A 23,217-nucleotide genomic window follows, 5' to 3' on the forward strand; every position below is an offset into this window, starting at 1 on the left:
GGGCAACGAAGGAGTGGCTTCGTAAGAAGCATTTCAAGGTCCTGGAGTGGCCTAGCCAGTCTCCAGATCTCAACCCCATAGAAAATCTTTGGAGGGAGTTGAAAGTCCGTGTTGCCCAGCGACAGCCCCAAAACATCACTGCTCTAGAGGAGATCTGCATGGAGGAATGGGCCAAAATACCAGCAACAGTGTGTGAAAACCTTATGAAGACTTAAAGAAAACGTTTGACCTGTGTCATTGCCAACAAAGGGTATATAACAAAGTATTGAGAAACTTTTGTTATTGACCAAATACTTATTTTCCACCATCATTTGCAAAGAAATTCATTAAAAATCCTACAATGTGATTTTCTGGATTTTGTTTCCCTCATTTTGTCTTTCATAGTTGACGTGTACCTATGATGAAAATTACAGGCCTCTCTCATCTTTTTAAGTGGGAGAACTTGCACAATTGGTGGCTGACTAAATACTTTTTTCCCCCACTGTAATAATATATAATATGCCATTTAGCAGACGCTTTTATCCAAAGCGACTTACAGTCATGTGTGCATAAATTGTTACGTATGGGTGGTCCCGGGGATCGAACCCACTACCCTGGCGTTACAAGCACCATGCTCTACCAATTGAGCTACAGAGGACTGTATATATACATACAGTACCAGTCAAAAGTTTGGACACACCTACTCATTCCAGGGTTTGACTTTATTTTTACTTTTTTTTTACATTGTAGAATAATAGTGAAGACATCAAAACTATGAAATAACACATATGGAATCATGTAGTAACCAAAAATGTGTTAAACAAATCAAAATATATTTTATAATTTTAGATTCTTCAAAGTAGCCACCTTTTGCCTTGACGACAGCTTTGCATTCTCTCTGGTGTGTAACAGACACTGACTGGCACCCTCCAGGAACTGCGGAGGGAAATCATACTTGACTATGAGGGATCCCAAAGGCATAGAAGGAGGTGTGTGTTGTGTGTGTAGTGTTGTGCGTGTAGTGTTGTTTGTGTGTGCGTGTTGTGTGTGTGTCCAATCCATAGCGTTTACTGCTGCTACCTTCAGAGCAGACACCATCTCTCCTCACTGTCTCTGTCCAATAAACTTTTCCTTTTCAAACCACATTCAAATCAACTGGGACTTTATTATTATGAAAGGGACATTGGGGATGCGTCCCATATGGCCCTAGTGAAAAGTAGTGCACTATTTAGCGTGCCATTTGAGACGCATCCCAGGACATTTAGGTACATTGTACATTCAACGACGTGAGTAGTAGTCAACACAACACAATCAAACATCCCAATATTACAAACTATGGTCCTGATTGAGAATCAATTGTTTTCTTATTTATTCCATTATGACACAAATATCTGTCTAGGAAATTCAAGGAAAAAATCAACATTATAAGAAGATAAACCAGGATAATAGCAGGTTAATATTGTAAAAAAAATAAGGATCTCAATAAGGTTGCAAAATTCCTAGGTATTTCAGAAATCCCGGTTGGAGGATTCCCTGATTTGTTGCTTATTCCCTCCAGATTCCAGGAATGTATAAACAATCAATTTATCCTAACATGTGTGACTTTTTCATTTTAATCTTATAATATAAAATACATCTAGAGTTAAATAAGACTAGGAGTAATTAGTGCAGTCAATGCTTTAGTTACCGTCCTAAATGGCACCCTATTCCCTACATAGTGCACTACTTTTGACCAGGACCCATAGACCTCTGGTCAAAAGTAGTGCACTATGTAGGGAATAGGGTGCCAGCAGCCCTAAATACCTGATTTAAAAGGAGACACACACCTCCTTCACAAGCTCTCATCAGGAGCTCCAACAGTCTCACACTAACACCCCCCCTCGTCAACCTTGGTGATCTTGTCTCTCCCCCTCCCTCCCCCCTCTCGTCAACCACGGTGATCTTGTCTCTCCCCCTCCCCCTCCTCTCGTCAACCTTGGTGATCTTGTCTCTCCCCCTCCCTCCCCCCTCTTGTCAACCTTGGTGATCTTGTCTCTCCCCCATCTCTCTCCCCCCATCTCTCTCCCCTAGTCCTAGTCTATCTTGGTAGTCTTATGTCTCCAGGGGTAGATGAGTTCTCCCAGGAACAGCTTCTTGCAGAGGGCCAGCCAGGAGTCCTTAGGGTAACAGCTGTAGGTGGTGGTCCTGTAGGTCTGGATCACACTGCTCACCTTCAGAGGGTTAATCTGAGAGAGGGAGCGGGGGGGGGGGGGAGACATAAACATGTATATAGTGAGAGTGTGTGATAAGGACCATCTAGGTCTATCTAGGAGAAAAACTGTGAATGACATGTGTGTGTATGGTATGTCTATCATTGTCATGCTGAAAGACCCAGCCACGTTTCATCTTCAAAGCCCTTGCTGATGGAAGGAGGTTTTCACTCAAAATCTCACGATACATGGCCCCATTCATTCTTTCCTTTACACGGATCAGTCGTCCTAGTCCCTTTGCAGAAAAACAGCCCCAAAGCATGATGTTTCCACCCCCATGCTTCACAGTAGGTATGGTGTTCTTTGGATGCAACTCAGCATTCTTTGTCCTCCAAACACGGCGAGTTGAGTTTTTACCAAAAAGTTCTATTTTGGTTTCATCTGACCATATGACATTCTCCCAATCCTCTTCTGGATCATCCAAATGCACTCTAGCAAACTTCAGACGGGCCTGGACATGTACTGGCTTAAGCAGGGGGACATGTCTGGCACTGCAGGATTTGAGTCCCTGGCGGCGTAGTGTGTTACTGATGGTAGGCTTTGTTACTTTGGTCCCAGCTCTCTGCAGGTCATTCACTAGGTCCCCCGTGTGGTTCTGGGATTTTTGCTCACCGTTCTTGTGATCATTTTGACCCCACAGGGTGAGATCTTGCGTGGAGCCCCAGATCGAGGAGATTATCAGTGGTCTTGTATGTCTTCCATTTTCTAATAATTGCTCCCACAGTTGATTTCTTCAAACCAAGCTGCTTACCTATTGCAGATTCAGTCTTCCCAGCCTGGTGCAGGTCTACAATTTTGTTTCTGGTGTCCTTTGACAGCTCTTTGGTCTTGGCCATAGTGGAGTTTGGAGTGTGACTGTTTGAGGTTGTGGACAGGTGTCTTTTATACTGATAACAAGTTCAAACAGGTGCCATTAATACAGGTAACGAGTGGAGGACAGAGGAGCCTCTTAAAGAAGAAGTTACAGGTCTGTGAGAGCCAGAAGTCTTGCTTGTTTGTAGGTGACCAAATACTTATTTTCCACCATAATTTGCAAATAAATTCATTAAAAATCCTACAATGTGATTTTCTGGATTTTTTTTCTCAATTTGTCTGTCATAGTTGACGTGTACCTATGATGAAAATTACAGGCGTCTCTCATCTTTTTAAGTGGGAGAACTTGCACAATTGGTGGCTGACTAAATACTTTCTTTCCCCACTGTATGTCAAACGCCATCATGAAAGAGGACCACAATGGAAATAAGTCGTAGGCTTTTTGTGTTTATCCTCAATGATTCTAAATAAAGTGCATCATTTTGTGTGTACCTAGTTTTAAATGATTAAATAAACTAAACTAAACTAAAAGTGGAGGAACGACAGAGAGAAAAGGAGGAGAGGAGAAACATTTAGGAAAGAGAGAAAGAGACAGAGAGGAGAGAGAAAGAGACAGAGAGAAGAGAGAGAGAGACAGAGAGAAGAGAGAAAGAGACAGAGAGAAAGAGAGAGAGAGAGAGAGAAGAGCAAGAGAGAGAGAAGAGAGAAAGAGACAAAGAGAGAAGAGAGAGAGAGAGGTGACAGCATTCCCTCCCCCATATGCCCCCCTAGGCACAACTACGACAACATAACCAACAAAAACGGGTCACGACTCCTGCAGCTCTGTCACACACTGGGTATGTACATAGTCAATGGTAGGCTTCGAGGGGACTCCTATGGTAGGTACACCTATAGCTCATCTCTTGGCAGTAGTACTGTAGACTACTTTATCACTGACCTCAACCCAGAGTCTCTCAGAGCGTTCACAGTCAGCCCACTGACACCCCTATCAGACCACAGCAAAATCACAGTCTACTTGAACAGAGCAATACTCAATCATGAGGCATCAAAGCCAAAGGAACTGAATAATATTAAGAAATGCTATAGATGGAAGGAATGTAGTGTTGAAACCTACCAAATAACAATTAGGCAACAACAAATTCTATCCATTCTAGACAACTTCCTGGACAAAACGTTCCACTGTAATAGTGAAGGTGTAAACTTGGCAGTAGAAAACCTAATCAGTATATTTGACCTCTCAGCTTCCCTATCAAATCTAAATATCTCTAACAGAAAACCAAAGAAAAGTAACAACAGTGATAAATGGTTTGATGAAGAATGCAAAAACCTAAGAAAGAAATTGAGAAACCTATCCAACCAAAAACATAGAGACCCAGAAAACCTGAGCCTACGCCTTCACTATGGTGAATCACTAAAACAATACAGAACTACACTACGGAAAAATAAGGAACAGCATGTCAGAAATCAGCTCAATGTAATTGAAGAATCCATAGACTCTAACCACTTCTGGGAAAATTGGAAAACACTAAACAAACAACAACACGAAGAGCTATCTATCCAAAACGGAGATGTATGGGTAAACCACTTCTCCAATCCTATAACAGAGAACAAACAGCAAAAAAATATACATGATCAAATGCAAATCTTAGAATAAACTATTAAAGACTACCAGAACCCACTGGATTCTCCAATTACATTGAATGAACTACAGGACAAAATACAAACCCTCCAACCCAAAAAGGCCTGTGGTGTTGATGGTATCCTCAATGAAATGATAAAATATACAGACCACAAATTTCAATTAGCTATACTTAAACTTAGACTTTAACATCATCCTTAGCTCTGGCATCTTCCCCAATATTTGGAACCAAGGACTGATCACCCCAATCCACAAAGGTGGAGACAAATTTGACCCCAATAACTACCGTGGGATATGCGTCAACAGCAACCTTGGGAAAATCCTCTGCATTATCATTAACAGCAGACTAGTTCATTTCCTCAGTGAAAACAATGTACTGAGCAAATGTCAAATTGGCTTTTACCAAATTTCCGTACGACAGACCACGTATTCACCCTGCACACCTAATTGACAAACAAACAAACCAAAACAAAGGCAAAGTCTTCTCATGCTTTGTTGATTTCAAAAAAGCTTTTGACTCAATTTGGCATGAGGGTCTGCTATACAAATTGATGGAAAGTGGGGTTGGGAGAAAAACATACAACATTATAAAATCCATGTACACAAACAACAAGTGTGCGGTTAAAATTGGCAAAAAACACACACATTTCTTTCCACAGGGCCGTGGGGTGAGACAGGGATGCAGTTTAAGCCCCACCCTCTTCAACATATATATAAACGAATTGGTCTGCAACAGTCTGCAGCACCCGGCCTCAACCTACTAGAATCTGAAGTCAAATGTCTACTGTTTGCTGATGATCTGGTGCTTCTGTCACCAACCAAGGAGGGCCTACAGTAGCACCTAGATCTTCTGCACAGATTCTGTCAGACCTGGGCCCTGACAGTAAATCTCAGTAAGTTGCCAGGACCACAAATACAAATTCCATCTAGACACCATTGCCCTAGAGCACACAAAAAACTATACATACCTCGGCCTAAACATCAGCGCCACAGGTAACTTCCAGAAAGCTGTGAACGATCTGAGAGACAAGGCAAGAAGGGCCTTCTATGCCATCAAAAGGAACAGAAAATTTGACATACCAATTAGGATCTGGCTAAAAATACTTGAATCAGATATAGAACCCATTGCACTTTATGGTTGTGAGGTCTGGGGTCCGCTCACCAACCAAGAATTCACAAAATGGGACAAACACCAAATTGAGACTGCATGCAGAATTCTGCAAAAACATCCTCCGTGTACAACGTAAAACACCAAATAATGCATGCAGAACAGAATTAGGACAATACCCGCTAATTATCAAAATCCAGAAAAGAGCCGTTAAATTCTATAACCACTTAAAAGGAAGCGATTCCCAAACCTTCCATAACAAAGCCATCACCTACAGAGAGATGAACTTGGAGAAGAGTCCCCTAAGTAAGCTGGTCCTGGGGCTCTGTTCACAAACACAAACAGACCCCACAGAGCCCCAGGAACAACAACAACAACAACACAATTAGACCCAACCAAATCATGAGAGAAAACAAAAAGAGAATTACTTGACACATTGGAAAGAACAAACAAAAAAACTGAGCAAACTAGAATGCTATTTGGCCCTAAACAGAGAGTACACAGTGGCAGAATACCTGACCACTGTGACTGACCCAAAATTAAGGAAAGCTTTGACTATGTACAGACTCAGTGAGCATAGCCTTGCTATTGAGAAAGCCTGTCTTCTCTTGAGAGCCAGGTCTGCCTACGGCGGCCTATGTGCACACTGCCCACAAAATGAGGTGGAAACTGAGCTGCACTTCCTAACCTCCTGCCAAATGTATGACCATATTAGAGACACATATTTCCCTCAGATTACAGCGATCCACAAAGAATTTGAAAACAAACCCAATTTTGATAAACTCCCTTATCTACTGGGTGAAAAACCACAGTGTGCCATCACAGCTGCAAGATTTGTGACCTGTTTCCACAAGAAAAGGGCAACCAGTGAAGAACAAACACCATTGTAAATACAACCCATATTTATGTTTATTTATTTTTCCATTTGTACTTTAACTATTTGCACATTGTTACAACACTGTATATATACATAATATGACATTTGAAATGTCTTTATTCTTTTGGAACTTCTGAGTGTAATGTTTACTGTTAATATTTATTGTTTATTTCACTTTTGTTTACCATCTACTTCACTTATTTTGGCAATGTTAACATACGTTTCCCATGCCAATAAAGCCCTTAAATTGAATTGAATTGAATTGAGAGAGACAGAGAAGAGAGAGAGAGACAGCGAGAAGAGAGAAAGAGAGAGAGAGAGAGAGAGAGACAGAGACAGAGACAGAGACAGAGACAGAGTGTCTTACATCCATCATGAGGTGTAGAGGTGTTCCTGGTTCCTCACAGACCACTCTGAACTTCACCCCCTCTGTAGAGAACACACACATTTCAGTCAGACACAGAACAACACAGCTCAGCACCTCCTCCTCATTACACCAGGTCTCTCTTAAAAATACAGAGTTCTCTCTCAACGAGACTAACCTGGTTAAATAAAGGAATAAAGAAACCACAGTACAGTACAGACAACCACAGAACAGAACAGACAACCACAGTAGAGAACAGACAACCACAGTACAGAACAGACAACCACAGAACAGACAACCACAGTACAGAACAGACAACCACAGAACAGACAACCACAGAACAGAACAGACAACCACAGAACAGAACAGACAACCACAGAACAGACAACCACAGAACAGAACAGACAACCACAGTACAGACAATAACAGTAGACAACCACAGTACAGAACAGACAACTACAGTACAGACAACAACAGTACAGACAACAGTACAGACAAAAACAGTACAGAATAGACAACCACAGAACAGAACATAACAGACAACCACATAACATAACAGACAACCACATAACAGACATCCACAGAACAGACAATAACAGTAGACAACCACAGTACAGAACAGACAACCACAGTACAGACAATAACAGTAGACAACCACAGTACAGAACAGACAACCACAGTACAGACAACCACAGAACAGAATACCACAGTACAGAACAGACAACCACAGTACAGTACAGACAACCACAGTACAGTAAAGACAACCACAGTACAGACAACCACAGAACAGACAACCACAGTACAGTACATTTGTAAAACCTTTTATAAAGTTGGTTTTGGAGCATAAACTGGGAATTTGATATTTTTGACTGATATTATGATTGTCTGTTTGTTTAATATCTGCAAAGTAGTTAAAACTCTGTCAGTTCCACTAAGTTTTAAAGTACATTTCCTACAATTGTACACATTTTGCAATGGGGCGGAGATAACATATCCCTCCCTCCCTCCCACCTGCCAGTCTGTAGGATCTGAAGACTCGGAGGCCCATGGCAAACAGAGGGAAGGAGTTGATGAAGTCAACACTGAGGTGGAGAACTCCCTGGAACATTACTACCACAAGGCGGAGCTAGAGAGAGAGAGAGAGAGAGAGACAGACAGTAGGGGTCAAAGAATAGATACTTGATTGTCCATTGGTTAGAAGGAGAATGTTTATTGTGCCTTTCCCAACACTCCCAGACACACACACAAGTTGACAGGCCCAGGGTCAGCCTCAGGGCAGCGTCCATGGATGGACATGCACACGTTGACAGGCCCAGGGTCAGCCTCAGGGCAGCGTCCATGGATGGACATGCACACGTTGACAGGCCCAGGGTCAGCCTCAGGGCAGCGTCCATGGATGGAGAGCAATTGTAGGGGATTAAAGTGTCTGGCTCAGGGAGTCTTACCACGGTAAAGACCAGGTAGTATAGAGCTATGGTTGGCAGGAGGAATGTGTGGGTGTGTCTGTGTGTCTGTATGTGTGTGTGTCTGTGTGTATACAGTGGGGGAAAAAAGTATTTAGTCAGCCACCAATTGTGCAAGTTCTCCCACTTAAAAAGATGAGAGAGGCCTGTAATTTTCATCATAGGTACACGTCAACTATGACAGACAAATTGAGGAAAAAAAATCCAGAAGATCACATTGTAGGATTTTTAATGAATTTATTTGCAAATTATGGTGGAAAATAAGTATTTGGTCACCTACAAACAAGCAAGATTTCTGGCTCTCACAGACCTGTAACTTCTTCTTTAAGAGGCTCCTCTGTCCTCCACTCGTTACCTGTATTAATGGCACCTGTTTGAACTTGTTATCAGTATAAAAGACACCTGTCCACAACCTCAAACAGTCACACTCCAAACTCCACTATGGCCAAGACCAAAGAGCTGTCAAAGGACACCAGAAACAAAATTGTAGACCTGCACCAGGCTGGGAAGACTGAATCTGCAATAGGTAAGCAGCTTGGTTTGAAGAAATCAACTGTGGGAGCAATTATTAGGAAATGGAAGACATACAAGACCACTGATAATCTCCCTCGATCTGGGGCTCCACGCAAGATCTCACCCTGTGGGGTCAAAATGATCACAAGAACGGTGAGCAAAAATCCCAGAACCACAAGGGGGACCTAGTGAATGACCTGCAGAGAGCTGGGACCAAAGTAACAAAGCCTACCATCAGTAACACACTACGCCGCCAGGGACTCAAATCCTGCAGTGCCAGACGTGTCCCTCTGCTTAAGCCAGTACATGTCCAGGCCCGTCTGAAGTTTGCTAGAGTGCATTTGGATGATCCAGAAGAGGATTGGGAAAATGTCATATGGTCAGATGAAACCAAAATAGAACTTTTTGGTAAAAACTCAACTCGTCGTGTTTGGAGGACAAAGAATGCTGAGTTGCATCCAAAGAACACCATACCTACTGTTAAGCATGGGGGTGGAAACATCATGCTTTGGGGCTGTTTTTCTGCAAAGGGACCAGGACGACTGATCCGTGTAAAGGAAAGAATGAATGGGGCCATGTATCGTGAGATTTTGAGTGAAAACCTCCTTCCATCAGCAAGGGCATTGAAGATGAAACGTGGCTGGGTCTTTCAGCATGACAATGATCGCAAACACACCGCCCGGGCAACGAAGGAGTGGCTTCGTAAGAAGCATTTCAAGGTCCTGGAGTGGGCTAGCCAGTCTCCAGATCTCAACCCCATAGAAAATCTTTGGAGGGAGTTGAAAGTCCGTGTTGCCCAGCGACAGCCCCAAAACATCACTGCTCTAGAGGAGATCTGCATGGCGGAATGGGCCAAAATACCAGCAACAGTGTGTGAAAACCTTGTGAAGACTTACAGAAAACGATTGACCTGTGTCATTGCCAACAAAGGGTATATAACAAAGTATTGAGAAACTTTTGTTATTGACCAAATACTTATTTTCCACCATAATTTGCAAATAAATTCATAAAAAATCCTACAATGTGATTTTCTGGATTTTTTCTTCTCATTTTGTCTGTCATAGTTGACGTGTACCTATGATGAAAATTACAGGCCTCTCTCATCTTTTTAAGTGGGAGAACTTGCACAATTGGTGGCTGACTAAATACTTTTTCCCCCCACTATATGTGTGTGTGTGTGTGTGTGTCTGTGTGTATTGTGTGTGTATATGTGTGTCTGTGTGTATATGTGTGTGTATATGTGTATGTGTGTGTGTGTTCTCACCATAGTAAACACTAGGTAGTATAGAGCTGTGGTTGGCAGGAGGAACAGCAGGATGGTGAACAGTAACGTCCCGATAAACAACTAGAAAACAACACACACATGTTAGTTCACTGTAACAAATATACACATGTTAGTTCACTGTAACAAATATACACACGTTAGTTCACTTTAACAAATATACACACGTTAGTTCACTGTAACAAATATACACATGGGTTAAACTGTTCATCCTACATTGAAGTATGTAAGTGTACGACTGAGTCAAGTGTGAGTATTCCTGGCACATGTGAGAGGTGTGTGTGTGTATGAGAGGTATGTGAGGTGTGTGTGTGTACCTGTGACATTCTTGTGTGTGTCCTTCCATCTGTGTCCATACCTGTGATACGTGTGTGTGTGTGATAGGTCTGTGTGTGATAGGTGTGTGTATGATAGGTGTGTGTGTGTGATAGGTGTGTGTGTGTGATAAGTGTGTGTGTGATAAGTGTGTATGTGTGTGATAGGTGTGTGTGTGTGTGATAGGTGTGTGTGTGATAGGTGTGTGTGTGTGTGTGATAGGTGTGTGTGTGATAAGAGTGTGTGTGTGTGATAGGAGTGTGTGTGATGAGTGTGTGTGTGTGTGATAGGAGTGTGTGATAAGTGTGTGTGTGTGACTACCTGGTCCAGGTCATAAGAGCAGGAGTCTACTCTCTGTCTGAGGACGTTCCATTTCTTCCCTCTGAACAGCCTCCACAGAGAGGACAGACCATACACCTTCATACAGTACAGTCTGGAGAGGGAGAGGAGGAGGAGGGAGGGAGGGGGAGAGAGAGGGAGAGGAGGAGGCAGGGGGAGGAGCAGGGAGGAGAGGGGGAGGAGAAGAGAGAGAAGGATGGAGAGAGAGAGGGGGAGAGAGGGGGAGAGAGAGGGAGAGGAGGAGGAGGGGGAGGAGCAGGGAGGAGAGGGGGAGGGGATAGAGGAGGTGAGAGAAAGGATGAGAGAGAGAGGGGAAAGATATAGAGAGGAGAGATGGAGAGAGTGAGAGAGAGGGGATGGAGGGTGAGAAGATATTTTTAGCCTCCATACATATTTAATAAGTCCCTCTGTAAATTACATGCTGAGAGCTCCTCACATCAATTACTAAAAGGGGAAACAGTTCATCATAATGTTCACAGGGCTGAGAGAGGTACATATATCATTGATATACAGTACCCTCCATAATTATTGGGACAGTCAAGCTTTTTTTCTTCTGTTGGCTCTATATTCCAAAACAATATGTTCCTAAACACTTGATGTAATCACTGCGTGCTATGAATATGGGACCAAATACTTTTTACTACTTTAATACACATAAGTGAATTTGTCCCAATACTTTTGGTCCCCTAAAATGGGGAGACTACATACAAAAAGTGCTATAATTTCTAAACGGTTCACCCGATATGGATGAAGACCCCCTCAAATTAAAGATGACAGTCTGCACTTTTAACCTCATAGTCATAGTTTGATTTGATTTCAAATTCAAACTTTCAGAGCCAAAGTAATAAAAAAATGCTTCACTGTCCCAAATGGCTCCCTACTCACTGTAACACTGAGTGAGTCCCAAATGGCTCCCTACTCACTGTAACGCTGGGTGAGTCCCAAATGGCTCCCTACTCACTGTAACACTGTGTGAGTCCCAAATGGCCCCCTACTCACTGTAACACTGAGTGTGTCCCAAATGGCTCCCTACTGTACTCCCTGTATAGTCCCTTATTATAGGGAGCCATTTGGGACGGAGACACTCCCTCAGACAGGCCAGACTTTGACACTGGGTTCAGTAGCATTTGGAAATGAATCAGTCAGATCAAGAGGCGTTTCATAATGATGCTTTGTCAGTGCTACAGCACACACACACACACACACACACTAGAGAACGACCCGTATGGATCTTTTAGGACCGATGCCGATTTCTTTTGGGGGGGTCAAGGTGGTCGACGTTTTATGCCGATATTCAATCAAATCTGAAAATTCTGATGACAAAATTCCCCAGAGACAGCCATGTACGCATTTATTTATTACATTTTTAAAAAAGACGAAAAAATTATCGTAAAATAAAATAAAATCTAACATAATGGTAATCATTTTCTTTGAATGTAGATCTCTTAATAAAATGGGTAAATCCAGATGGCATAGGCCTACTCACAATACAAGTGAATGCATATTCAATAGGAGTGTGTACATGCATTGAGACAAGGGCGAAATTCTGGTGTAGATATAGTGGGAACGAACAGTCTGGTGGTCCTCCCCCGGAGTTTCTTTTGACATTTTTAAACGCATTTCCTGTTTGACATGACTCATTATGCCTCTAAAGAGGGGTATTTTGAGGGATATAGGTAGGGGTATTTTGAGGGGTATTTTGAAAACACAGGATAAGTGGAAGGATAAGTCGTCACTAATGAAGGTATTTCAACGCAAATATTAAGAATACACAAAATATATAGTTGTATTATAGTTGGAGTTAACCTACTTTATTATACCCAGTCCACATATCTTTTTAAATATAATAATTGAGTGTGAACATACCATGAACAAAGACTGACACTTGTGTCGTTGAATATGGATCCCGACTCCCGAGTCTGTCAGCATCCACTCGGTCATTCTGAAAGTTTTTCTTCTATTGACAGAAATGCAGAGGACAATGTAGTACTGTTTTGGTGCGTTCGTTTTAGCCTGCCAGGGGTGCCGGGTCAGAGCCAGCTGCGTTTTCATCTCGTTAAACTCGATGTAGCCCAACATTTTTTTCAGCCAACAGGAAAACCAGAACGAATGCACCGTCAGCTGGCTGGTGTGTTTACGGACATATTCAATCTCTCCCTATCCCAGTATGCTGTCCCCACATGCTTCAAGATGGCCACCATTGTTCCTGTACCCAAGAAAGCAAAGGTAACTGAACTAAGTGACTATCGCCCCGTAGCACTCACCTCTGTCATCATGAAGTGCTTTGAGAGACTAGTCAAGGATCATATCACCTCTACCTTAACTGTCACCCTAGACCCACTTCAATTTGCTTACCGCCCCAATAGATCCACAGACGATGCAATCTCCATCACACTACCCTATCCCATCTGGACAAGAGGAATACCTATGTAAGAATGCTGATAATTGACTATAGCTCAGCATTCAACACCATAGTACCCTCCAAGCTCATCATTAAGCTCGAAGCCCTGGGTCTGAACCCCGCCCTGTGCAACTGGGTCCTGGACTTCCTGACGGGCCGCCCCCAGGGCTGATCCTCAACACTGAGGCCCCACAAGGGTGCGTGCTCAGCCCCCTCCTGTACTCCCTGTTCACCCATGACTGCGTGGCCAAGCACGCCTCCAACTCAATCATCAAGTTTGCAGACGACACAACAGTAGTAGGCTTGATTACCAACAATGACGAGACCGCCTACAGGGAGGAGGTGAGGGCTCTGGGAGTGTGGTGCCAGGAAAATAACCTCTCACTCAACATCAACAAAACAAAAGGAGATGATCGTGGACTTCAGGAAACAGCAGAGGGTGCACCCCCCTATCTACATCGATGGGACCGCAGTGGAGAAGGTGAAAAGCTTCAAGTTCCTCGGCGTACACATCACTGACAAACTGAAATGGTCCATCCACGCAGACAGTGTGGTGAAGAAGGCGCAACAGAGCCTCTTCAACCTCAGGAGGCTGAAGAAATGTGGCTTGGCACCTAAAACCCTCACAAACCTTTACAGACACACAATTGAGAGCATCATGTCGGGCTGTATCACCGCCTGGTATGGCAACTACACCGCCCGCAACCGCAGGGCTCTCCAGAGGGTGGTCATCAAGGACATCAACCACCCGAGCCACTGCCTGTTCACCCCGCTATCATCCAGAAGGCGAGGTCAGTACAGGTGCATCAAAGCTGGGACAGAGAGAATGAAAAACAGCTATCTCAAGGCCATCAGACTGTTTCCATCACTAACTAGCACATTAGAGGCTGCTGCTGCCTATAGAAATCACTGGCCAGTTTAAGAAATGGAACACTAGTCACTTTAATAATGTTTACATATCTTGCATTACTCATCTCATATGTATATACTGTATTCTATAATATTCTACTGTATCTTAGTCCATGCCGCTCTGTCATTGCTCGTCCAAATATGTATATATTCTTAATTCCATTCCTTACTAAGATTTGTGTGTATTGGGTATATGTTGTGAAATTGTTAGATATTAATTGTTAGATATTACTGCACTGTCGGAGCTAGAAGCGCAAGCATTTCGCTACACCCGCAATAACATCTGCTAAACACGTGTATGTGACAAATACGATTTGATTTGATGTATAGACAGCAGCTGAGCGGAGGAGACGCAATGCCTCCGAACACAGACTAAGGGCTCGAACACACCAATAGATTTTACACGTAGATTGCGCGAAAATATTGGCAGTCAGACGTCAACAGTGTGTTGAATGATCGGTAGACGAACAAGAGATCTATATTCGGTGTGATGTGTGCGACCCTTAACGAGGCGTTTCCCTCAGGGGGAAAAATTGCAGAACCAGCTCTATTTTGGTGGCATCTGGTACATTCTAATGCCTTGACTCCATCCGAAAAACACACAGCAAAATTATTGAACAGTTTAAAGACTTTACCTCAAATTAGTTGTGGTATTGAGTAGAAAGACATGACTTTACAATTCAAATTATAGAAAATGTATTAATTCAGTGTGTTAGTTGTTTTGGATAGTGTCTAGGCCTATATGATCCAGACTATTTTCTAAGTAAGAACTTTTTTTAACATTAAACCGGTCTTCTCTTGAGATTAGTCATATTTACTGCAAGATATGAATTGCCACAATTTATGTTTGTTCTTCAAATTATGTATTTTATTGGCTCTGCTGCTGTGAACACTTAGGGTTCACTTTGGGTGAACTATCCCTTTAAGAGTTTGGCCTGTCAATCAATCACTGTGGGTAGGATTGTCAGGGGAGGGGACAGGATGTTTGTGAGTCACAGAGTTGGTAGGGTTTAAGATAGAGCTGGACGATATGGACAAAAGTCCATATCGCGATAAATTGCCTGAATTGATGTGATAATGATAAATAGAAGGATAAGTTTATAACATTAATGTGCACCACAGTTCTTTTTTAATTACCCTTTAAACCACTACTACTAGTTTGATGGTTATAGCCATCAATTGTCCCATTAACAATCATTCATATTAGCAAACTTATTTCATTTCAAACTTCACATTTCTCTAGTATAGGTTAGTTATCGTAATGAACGATATCAGTCAAATGCATGCGATAAGTGATCGTTATGGTCGGTGTTGATAATTTTTGGTTTATCGTCCCACCTCTAGTTTCAGACCTGTCAATCAATCACTGTGGGTGGGACTTTGAGGGAAGGCGGTAGATTAGTAATCTAGTCAGAAAAACTAGTCTAGTCTACTTTTTCAATGTAATTTATTGTGGCAAAAACCTAAGAAAAAAGGTTGTGTTCTGTCAAGTAAACATGGATTCCCTGTTGAGAAACAATATAGAATTGCAGGAACATGGTTTTAAAAATGCTAAAATGTTCAGGGGGAGGACCCCCAGACCCCCCTGCCAGATTGTGTACCACCACTTTTATACAAAGTCAGGCACCCATGAATAAACCTACAGGTATGATTAAAGAATGAAGCAGGTGTTAAACATGGGCTTTGCTTGACAGAAAGCAGCATTTGACTACTCCCTTGTCAACACTAAATCAAATCAGTAGACCTATATCAATATCTTTAATAGTACCATATAAGTATCATGACATTAGCTTTTATAACCTTCAATCTGTTTTCTTTTATCATATTTTGGACAATAAGGCTTTCTCTCTACTACCTATTGTTCCTGCAGTGAGGACTCAACATTTACATCGAATGTTTTCATAATTTATCTGCAGAGAATGGCCAAAAAGCAGTAGTAGCCTCTGCTACTGAACGGAGAAGTGTAGCGTTTGTAACACAAGATGGAGGAGAGCTTGTCTCTCGTCAGGGATCGTATTTATTTTGGGAGATCGCAAAATATGACCTTTTCATTCAAGACAGGATAAATATATTGTTTCAGGTGATAATAAAATATGTTTTGTTTAGCTACTTCTTCCTCAACTTGTTTCTCTAACTTGATAGCAAGTCAAACTAGCTTGCACTGCAGAGCAGCTAGCTAGCGAGCTAAAAGCTAGGGTGGGTTGAAGATACCATTGTATCTAGCGACCTCCACCTAATAATTATCATAAAAAACAAATGTCATTACCATCACAATAAACTTAAACTGGAGGCAACAGTCATATAATATAATTGGCTTAACAGCCAATGTGTATCATTTAACATTACTATTAAAATAGTACTCATTTATTGGAATGGGTCATTGTTTACTAGTTGCTAGCTATCCCATAAAGCAATCACCGAAAACCACATATTTTCATCTTCTTCTGTGGTTTGGTAAACGTCCTGTTCTTCGACGGACTCTGGCTGGACTGAAGAGGACAAAGTATGCGCGGGGTCCGTCTTGCAACGGAGCCTTCAACCGCAACGCGTTGCGTTTCAACTTTGTTGTGGACGTCCCCCCCCCCCGTTGAAATGCATGACATCCGGCGCAACGTAACGGGAGTGCTCATGGGTAATGTGAACGAGGCTTTAAGAAGAAGAAGATGAAAATATGTGGTCATTCTTACTCTCATGACGTATTAACCTACCATTACACTGAAGAACAGTTGTAAGAAGAATTGTGGGAAGCTTGTGTAAGGCTACCCGAAATGTTTGACCCAAGTTAAACAATTTAAAGGCAATGCTACCAAATACTAATTGAGTGTATGTAAACTTCTGACCCACTGGGAATGTGATGAAATAAATAAAAGCTGAAATAAATCATTCTCTCTACTATTATTCTGACATTTCACATTCTTAAAATAAAGTGGTGATCCTAACTGACCTAAAACAGGGAATTTCTACTAGGATTAAATGTCAGGAATTGTGAAAAACTGAGTTTAAATGTATTTGGCTAAGGTGTATGTAAACTTCAGACTTCAACTGTACACTGAAGACCCAATGTCTGTGTCCCAAATGAAAAAACGTTATAGTGCATTATGGGATACGGTCAAAAGTGGTGCACTTTTGAGAGGCATCGTGACTGTACTGGTCTCTTCTCTTCTCACCTGGCTCCGTAGACGTAGAAACAGTAGATGTGGAAGGTGAGCAGGGCGGTGATGTCAGAGAGCAGGGAGAGGGCAAAGGTCAAGCCCAGGCAGGCAGACAGACCCACGTACCACAGAATCATCTCAATGAACGGAGACATCAGGTGAATGTAGCCTGCAGAGAGAGGAGGGCCATGGGTGTTTGTGTGTGTGGAGGTGGGGAATGGGTGTGTGTGTGTGTTGAGGGGGGGCATGGGTGTGTGTGTGTGTGTGTGTGTGTGTGTGTGTGTGTGTGTGTGTGTGTGTGTGTGTGTGAGTGTGTGTGTGTGTGTGTGTGAGTGAGTGACTCACTGATCCACAGGTGTATATGGTAGAGGAAGAATCGTCCTAACACCTGGTCTAGAGCCCGGTTCATCTTCAGACCAGCTGGAGCTCCCATCAGCCACTGCAACAGCTCCTCCAGCTCTTTAGCTACACGCTAACAACAAAACACACAACAATACATAGCTTAGCTACATGCTAACAACAAAACACACAACAATACATAGCTTAGCTACATGCTAACAACAAAACACACAACAATACATAGCTTAGCTACATGCTAACAACAAAACACACAACAATACATAGCTTAGCTACATGCTAACAACAAAACACACAACAATACATAACTTAGCTACATGCTAACAACAAAACACACAACAATACATAGCTTAGCTACATGCTAACAACAAAACACACAACAATACATAGCTTAGCTACACGCTAACAAAATCATAGAACAAGATTCAGTCTCACCTTATAATATATACACTATGGGCTGTATGTATCAAGTGGCTCAGAGTGCTGATCTAGGCTCAGTTTAGCCTTTTGGATCACAATGAATATGATTACATGGATAGGAGGGACCTGGGGTAGTATGTATCACAGCTCCCCTCTGTCCATCTTATTCTTTGTTATCTAAAAAGGCAGAACTGATCCTAGATCAGAACACATACTCTGAGATAAGATATTTAGGGGGACATTTTCCTAGTGCAAAAGCAATGTGCAAAGATTACCCTGAACCTCTTTATAATCTGGCAACGTGATTTCATTTTAAACTTATCTTCAATAATGTGCGTTATATGGAGGTGATTATTTAACTAGAGTTTAGTCAACTGAGCAATACATAAATAGTCGCCTCTCTATATCGAACATTGTTGAAGAAAAGTTTAAAATGAAATCACTCTTGACAGATTATAAAGAGGTTTACGGTCATTTTTGCACTAGGGAAATGTTGCCCACAATGTGTGATTGACTTACATCAGCAGCAGGTACCAGTGTGTTGGCCAGTTTGCCTATACGGTTCTCTCTATACAGCCATGATATCAACAGCAGGCCCAGAGACACATCCACAAAGAACGACACAAAGATATTGGCTTTCCTATGGAGAGAAAGAGAGAGAGGGACAGAGAGGGAGAGAGAAAGAGAGAGAGAGAGAGGGTCATGACTTTTGACCAGGGTCAATAGGGCTTTGGTCAAAAGTAGTGCACTATATAGGGAATCAGGTGCAATTTGAGATGAAGGGGGTGAGTTAGATACCTATGTGTGTGTGTGTGTGTGTGTGTGTGTGTGTGTGGTCCCTACCTCATTAAGTGTGTGTGTGTGCTGGCTCTGGTAGGAGAGCTGACTGTCTGAAGGTGTTCTGTTCTGTAGCTCAGCTGAACACACGTAGACAACTTACTGGCGATGAAACTCATCGGACGCATATTCAATATCCTGGGGAGACAGACAGACAGACCAATATACAGACAGACAGACAGACAGACCAATATACAGACAGACAGACAGATGAAATTGAGAATTGGGTTAGTGTCTCTTGGCACATAAAGAGTTGCAACTGATGCACGTACACGGGTGCATACTGAACGCACGCAAATACACACACCTGCAGCTGTGCCGCGCACACACACACACACACACACACATACACACACACACACACACACACACACACTTGAACAACGTGGTCCACAGTGTTAGTATCCAGGTGGTTAGCAGACAGACAGGTACTGACACACACACACCTTACCTGCTACTACAGAGGCTGGTCCATAGTGTTAGTATCCAGGTGGTTAGCAGACAGACAGGTGTAGAGGCCTGTTTCATCAGTTCTACTATAATGGAGCCCTCCCGTCCCTCTGATTGCCAGTGGGTCAGCTTCACTGGACTGTCATCATACTTATCCAGGAAGAACAGAGGCTCACTCTGACACACTGTCCCAAACACCTGCAGCAACAACAACAACATAAGAATTACAGACAACACATATGTATTACAACAACAACAACATAAGAATTACAGACAACACATATGTATTACAACAACAAGAACATAAGAATTACAGACAACACATATGTATTACAACAACAAGAACATAAGAATTACAGACAACACATATGTATTACAACAACAACAACAGCATAAGAATTACAGATAACACATATGTATTACAACAACAACATAAGAAATAGACAACACATATATATTACAACAACAACACAACACAACACAGGAGAGGAGAGGATAGAAAACCCTGTGCTAAATGACATCTAAATGTAAAGAAGGTTGTCAGTCCCCATCCTCACCTGTGGTAGTTGTGACTCAGTTTGAGGGTCTGGAACCCCGTTCTCTATGGGGTGCAGCTGAGACAGCATTACCTTCCTCTGTTCATAGTGGATAAAGATCACCTTGTCCTTCTCTCCCCCTCCTTTCTCTCCTCCTCCTTTCTCTCCTCCTCCTTTCACTCCCCCTCCTTTCTCTCCCCCTCCTTTCTCTCCCCCTCCTTTCTCTCCTCTCTCTCCTCCTCCTTCTTTCTCTTCCTCTCCATCACCCTCATTCAGCTCCTTTTCCTGTTGTACCAGCTTCCCATCTACGGCAGGGGCAGAGGGACATTTTTATTACAGATTCACTGCATGATGATAACAACAGAAATATCCATCTTCTGATGAAAATATACAGTGAACAGACATATGTGTCTCTATAAATTAAAAAGAGCAGATTGAACTAAGCTATCTAATTTGCAAACTCTTCTTAATTTACTTATTAACATTTGCTACAGGATGAGAAAACAGTGATGCACATCTATAGACAGAACATTCATTTCATAAGAAAGCCATTCCATCTATAATTTGATATCAACAGTTGATCTCCAAAGAGTGATCTCTGAATCAATACTAACACCTTTAATGCTGTTACAAAGTCTGCATCCCAGCCCTAGTCAAAAGTAGTGCCTTATATTGGGAACAGCTACTTTTGATCAGAGCCTTATGGGTCCTGGTCAAAAGTAGTGCACTATATAGGAAACAATAGGTGCCATTTGGGATGCAGCTGGAGACTTACTCTGGTCCCTTGTGAGGACGTGACACCTGAAGCCTATCTTGCCCATCTCTCTACTGAGCTGGAGCCACTGTCCCTGGGGGAAGATGGTGCTGAGGTCCCTGAGGAAACTCTCCATGCCCTCCTGGCCCTCCTTGGGCATGCTCCACGAGCCCAGCACCGTCAGATCCACCCCACTCTGGCCACGCATCTGGACCAGGGAGAGTGGACAGGAAGGTTAAAACACACACACACTGACTGTTTCACACACACAAACACACACACTGACCATCTCTACACACACACACACACACACACACACACTGACTGACACATACACACACTCTACCTGGTGGATGTACTGTTTGACCTGTCCAGGGATGAAGGGGTAGTGGATAACAGCTAGCACCACTGCTAAGTTCTGTCCTGGGATCCATCGCCCCACAAGCAGCCCACTGTCTGCCTTGTTACAGCACTGAGGGAAGAATATCTTCAGCACCATGATGGGACTGGAGGGCAGAGGTCATGCCCGCTTCTTCAGTCTAACCTCTTGGGGTAGGTGATCACAGGTTAGCTTAGTGTCTTCAGATATCTGAAGGAAGGAGAAACATTTTGTGAAGGATGAAATCATTAGTATATGCATTACCCACCTACACTAGTTACAAATAATTAGTATACCCATTACCCACGCTGCACTAGCTGATCTTGTTTAATAAACATGATCAAGAATCAGGAGGGTTGTCAGCGTCACCCACTCCAACTGTTAGCAGACATTTCAGTTCAGCAATCAGGACAGTTGTTGTTAGTCAACTCAAACGAATTATTGTCAGACAGTTTCAGTTGAGTTCAGTTGGCTTTGCCCACTGCTGCCCTCTTTATGTCCTTCAGAATATTGAGCCTTGCACTCGTTTCCATGCCAACCATGCCTGTGGGCTGAACTATTGATTTGGCTGTCTTGCTGTCAGCACTATTGCTGCCTAAACTATGTTATATGTTAATATAACATTCGAAACTATTTTGGGCATTAATCTACTATTTGCAGTATACGTTTGAGACGCTTAGTTTTATTAAATGAGCAAAAATAGCCTAATCGAAGTTAGTGCACACTCCAGCCAGCTTCGGAGGCTAGGCTGTGCGACACCCGTAACGTTATCCGTTTTCAAAATAAAACCATTGGCAAGCAACAATAGTTTCTGTATTCATCTCTGCTACGATGGATATCTTCAATGTCATTGTTTATATATTCTGCAGGCAGATATCCACACTGGGCGCAGTGCAAAGAGACAGCTATTACCTTACATAGCTTGCTAACGGCTAAATCAGTCTTCTGCTAGCTAACAACATTTCGGCAAATAAAACAAAACATTACATACCTGTAAGGTTGTTTATTTCTATGCGAAGAAAATCTGCTTTTGTCAATATGATACCAATACAGTTTCAAACAGATTGCATTGGGATAGTACCACTAGTGAGTTACCCTTCAATTATCAAATTGAAGTTAGCGTCTGTGGGTAGCCATCTTTGTTGTTGATAGTCTGTCAACAATTACACCCCGGTTGGAATACCATTGCAGTAACAAGAGTACCGGGGGATTACAGGATGAGATAATGTAGCTGTTCTGTGAATAATCTGAACTAAACCCTCTGTCTGATAGTAATTTCCATCCACAACAAAAAAGCTTGATATTTAGCCTAATAATATCAAATATAATCATAAAATACTATACTTTATTATGGCCACTGAATTCCACTACCACTGAATATTCTTTAAAAAAGATCCCATACATTTCTGCCAGTTTGAAAAGGACACACTTTCCCTTTATTACCAAAACGATTGTAATCAAAAGTGTAATCTCATTTCGACTATACTTTTAAAGCAGCCATAATATCCATATTGAATAAAGTATTACAAAAAGTGAAAACATCACCCTTGAAAAATTACATTTCTGACCTTCAATGTTTAGACGTGTTGCTTGCTGTTGGAGGTCATTCTGTTGAATGAAGAACAACTGTAGAGGTGTTATCTTCTGAATGACACTGCAAGAAAAGAGCGGGCTGAAAAGGCTTTATACGAGTAGATAGTAACCCACATCCACGGTCCATAATATCCTACACCCCATGTGCATAGCTTGTTCGTTTAGAAGATATCTTAATTTCACATGAAATGTCAAAGAAAGTTACATTTCAGAAGAATAGCTATGTCCTTATGCAGCTTTAGTATGCTACATTTCGTAATGTGGCACATTTTGGGTGCTTCATTTATTTGGGATGACAGTTGTGGTGGTAGAGATAACACAGACAGGGGAGTGGTCTAAAACAGTAGACCTTTATCAGTTTCAAGAGTTGCACTGAGAACAGAAGGCATACAGATACAGGCTTTATTGTGAAATAAAATGCAGCTCTCATCTCATTGTAAAGGTTTTATAATTTGTACTTTCTTTAAAAAAATTAATGTATCCCTTAT

At 42.2% G+C, this 23,217-nt stretch overlaps 1 protein-coding gene across 2 annotated transcripts; it reads right to left on the reverse strand.

Annotated features, from left to right (window-relative positions):
- Nucleotides 1-1,987: 1,987 nt before the first annotated feature.
- LOC121570172 (phosphatidylinositol N-acetylglucosaminyltransferase subunit Q-like) lies at nt 1,988-23,030 on the reverse strand. Of its 2 annotated transcripts, none has more exons than XM_041881670.2 (14): nt 22,705-23,030; nt 21,104-21,346; nt 20,779-20,965; nt 20,025-20,308; nt 19,469-19,665; nt 19,024-19,155; nt 18,700-18,820; nt 17,749-17,875; nt 17,419-17,572; nt 10,924-11,035; nt 10,270-10,350; nt 8,041-8,155; nt 7,033-7,094; nt 1,988-2,204 (listed from the first exon to the last, which is right to left on the reverse strand). In XM_041881670.2, the coding sequence occupies exons 2-14, from the start codon at nt 21,254-21,256 to the stop codon at nt 2,052-2,054; spliced, it is 1,878 nt and encodes a 625-aa protein (XP_041737604.2). In that variant the 5' UTR covers nt 21,257-21,346; nt 22,705-23,030; the 3' UTR covers nt 1,988-2,051. The 2 variants fall into 2 exon arrangements, with proteins under 2 accessions (XP_041737604.2, XP_041737605.2); XM_041881671.2 differs by lacking the exon at nt 22,705-23,030 and adding an exon at nt 22,128-22,294.
- Between the last annotated feature and the right edge of the window lie 187 nt (nt 23,031-23,217).

This window comes from Coregonus clupeaformis, unplaced genomic scaffold (genome assembly GCF_020615455.1).
Source record: "Coregonus clupeaformis isolate EN_2021a unplaced genomic scaffold, ASM2061545v1 scaf1883, whole genome shotgun sequence".
Taxonomy (NCBI): domain Eukaryota; kingdom Metazoa; phylum Chordata; class Actinopteri; order Salmoniformes; family Salmonidae; genus Coregonus; species Coregonus clupeaformis.